Source organism: Colias philodice, chromosome 19 (genome assembly GCF_061535455.1).
Source record: "Colias philodice isolate Cphi_HAF_F1 chromosome 19, ilColPhil1 Martin Lab GWU primary, whole genome shotgun sequence".
Classification (NCBI taxonomy): Eukaryota; Metazoa; Arthropoda; class Insecta; order Lepidoptera; family Pieridae; genus Colias; species Colias philodice.
The window spans coordinates 7,571,371-7,574,686 of record NC_143104.1 but is presented as its reverse complement, the minus strand read 5'-3'; the positions used below and the strand labels follow the sequence as shown (position 1 = coordinate 7,574,686).

General features: G+C 32.5%; 1 protein-coding gene across 1 annotated transcript; it reads left to right on the top strand.

Moving 5' to 3' along the window:
- Positions 1 to 221: 221 nt before the first annotated feature.
- LOC149480038 (histone H2B-like) lies at positions 222 to 752 on the top strand. The gene has a single exon (XM_089707338.1). It carries the CDS (start codon positions 317 to 319, stop codon positions 734 to 736), a length of 420 nt encoding a protein of 139 aa, XP_089563464.1. The 5' UTR covers positions 222 to 316; the 3' UTR covers positions 737 to 752.
- Positions 753 to 3,316: the final 2,564 nt, after the last annotated feature.

Sequence of the window (3,316 nt, the reverse complement as noted above, 5' to 3'; positions counted from 1 at the left end):
GTTCATTAAGTCCCATAACTAACTTTAAAATAATAAAACATATTTAAAGATAAGTAAGAAAACAATAATAGATAATGACGCGTTAAAATAATAATAAAATGTTCATAATAATAATTATCAATACGTAATTTATCGTAACGGTATGAATGACTCATACACTCAAACAGTGATGTGAATGCTCTTGAGTCATCATTTAGAAATCGTCAGTATTGTCAGAAAGCGCTCGCCATTCGGTCGGTATAATGTGGGTGCTCGTTATATCGACTAATTATCTTTACCCATTATTAAAAAAAAATCTCACAGAGCTAAGTAAGTAATGGATTCCGAACCGATCACAGCACCCAGAACCTCTGGTAAAAATATGAGGAAATTATGGAGATACAAGAACAAAACTAAGGCAAGCATAATGAAGGCAAAAAGGACTAAAAAATATAAAGACAGTTACGGGTATTATATTTACCAAGTTCTAAGGATATATAGGCGAGGTAATCGGATAACGGCGAAAGCGATGGCTATCATGGATTCGTTTATGAACGACATATTTGAGCGGATAACAGCTGAAGCGTCGCGTCTCGTGCGATACAACAGACGTTCAACTCTAACTGCGAAGGAAATACAGACTGCAGTAAGACTCTTGCTACCTGGTGAGCTGGCCAAACACGCTGTCAGTGAAGGCACCAAAGCAGTCGCTAGATACAACAGCAAAGAAATAGCCAATGACGATGTAATTTATTAATAAATGTTTGGATAAAGCATTTGTTTTCGTTATTGTTCAACAAATAAATCTCCTGTTTAATAAGTAATTAATTTAATCAGCGAGACTTAAAATATTGAACCTGTACAAACAACTTACCAGGCAATTATCCTTATCCTTATTGAAATTATGAATGTGAAAGTATTTGTTTATTTTTCTCTATTTCACGCAACGCAACTCTTATCGACAACGATAAGAAAGGAAATTGATAAATAATGTTATTTTTTGCACAAGTGTGACATTAGATTATACAAGAGTTATTGACATTGCCTCGTTGACCTTCACAATGACTGTTAACTTTAACGGTCTGTGGGGCCTCGGCAGGTATTGCACATTTTTTTTAACACATTTTTCTGAATAATACCGATCCCCCTCACCCCGTTACTTCATGATGAATAGAAAATTTTATCGTCCCGCGCCTATTGAATAATAAAATCTGTTATTGTTTTTGCATAAAATTCGTAACGGCTTCTTAAGTCTCACGTCTGTACTTTCGTAACCTTTTGTTTTTTTTTTCAGGTCACTGGTCACATCCATAGTTCATAATATCAGTGAATATAGATTCACTGATATTATGAATCTATATTCACTGATATTACACAACTATGGATACAAAAGGAACTTCCAGCAGTGAATGAAAAAGTTGTGAGACAGCTTTGCATCAATTAAAGAAATAGATATGTAAAAGGATGAACTTTTACAGAAATATTTATAAAAAAACATCGCTCGACAGCTGCTGTTGGTGTTGCAAAACAATCAAATGACTATTAAAGTATAATAGTATCTATTTTTAAGCTTGCAACGTGTAGATTAAGCTGAAAAAATATTTGTCGTGTAAAAATGTAATGCATTATAATGCCAGAAGATCTTTCCTCCACAATATTTTCAAAAAGAACCTCTAACTGCAAAGTCATGTTTGAAACCCCATATCTCAACCAAACTTCAATAGATCGACCAACCATATCTTACAAATTGAGGTAGGTCGCGATAAATAAAATTTTAAATAAAATACTTTTCATGTATTTACCAGCTCGGTGAAGGTTGTTCTATACCGTGCTCTTATACTAGTAAGTATTGTAGGCATGTCACTGCATAATTTTATGTTTACAACATTTTTAATATTGGATCAATCAATGCAAATAGCATTTCTGTATCTCACATCTAATACAATGTACCATTTGCAAGATTTGTGTTCTCCGTAACGATTTCCTATTTCTTGGGACAAAGGACAATAATTATGAACTAAAACAAAGGGATCGCATATGTAGGAAAAGGTCAACTTTTGTTAAGCTGTCTCCATTTGTGATATATCTTTGTGAAGATTGCGATTCCGTATTTTTCTGTGCAAAAACAATACCTTGAACAATTTTGTCGACAATAGCTCGTGATATTAGTAGAATTTATAGTTGACTTTCTTGTCTTTCAAAAACACATTGCTCCAATAAAGTGACAGGTATAAATCTCTCAACACAGTCATAACCCAAAATTACCCTGCAACATAATCCTACCAAACTACATAGTAATTTTGTTGTGGGTGTTTATAGGTCGTATCCTATGTCTTACAATTGGGGCAGTTATTCCGTTCATTTATTTTCATATCCCTTAATAACAGTAATAAAATATAATATTAATATCATAGCAGTTAACTGAGACTACCGTTCTTAAATTAATGGTAAGGGAATCGCAGTGGCCACTGCCCAATGCTATTGAACATATTTTGCAAACACAAATACACAAAATGTGAGCTCTACGCTTGGGTTGGCTCTTTAAAAGGGTAAGGTACAATGAAAGAATTTTAATTTACCACGAAAATAAGGGAATATACGGAAAAAGGTGAATTAAAGAATCCGGGACTCCAGCTCCTCGACTATGAAAACATATTGTATGAAACACAGTAGCATAATTAAATGTTACTATTTCACATCAATCTTCTTTGTGCTCGACTCCCACATATATTTGACTCAAATACATTTTGGAAAATACGTAAATTGTGGTAGGTATGTCCATTACAGATAAATAAAGATAAAAAAGATAGATAAAGGTATCTGCATATTAATGGATATGAAATATGGAATTGTAAGTCACGGTAAGTCGTTAGAAAGAAATACTTTTTGATACAACATTTTATTTCAACAAAATGGAAACCTCGAAAACTCGTCTACCGTAGTGTAGGTACTATAGAGAAACTCTTTAAACCAATTTCCGGCTAACTTAGTCTTCAATTCGAAATTAACACGATTAGCACCAACTAACTCGGCTTTTAAACTTACTTTTCAATACGGGAACTGTTCATTTCTTTTTCTTATAATTACGTGATGACAATATTAATTTATATTTTATTTTTATTAACAAACAGATAAAACAATATTATGGAATGTTTAATTCTATTATAATTTTTTACAATTCTTGGTTATTATTTCAATTTACAGGCAGGCTAAAAATTCTAGTAACAGTATATAACACATAATTATAATGGATAAATAATACCTTTTTTCCAAATGGATTCGTTTTGGCAATAGAACTGCGTTTTCTATACACGCAATGACATTGATTTATTATTAT

Bases quoted from the DNA above. Each gene is read 5' to 3' on its own strand.
- LOC149480038 (XM_089707338.1), top strand. From the start codon at position 317: ATGGATTCCGAACCGATCACAGCACCCAGAACCTCTGGTAAAAATATG.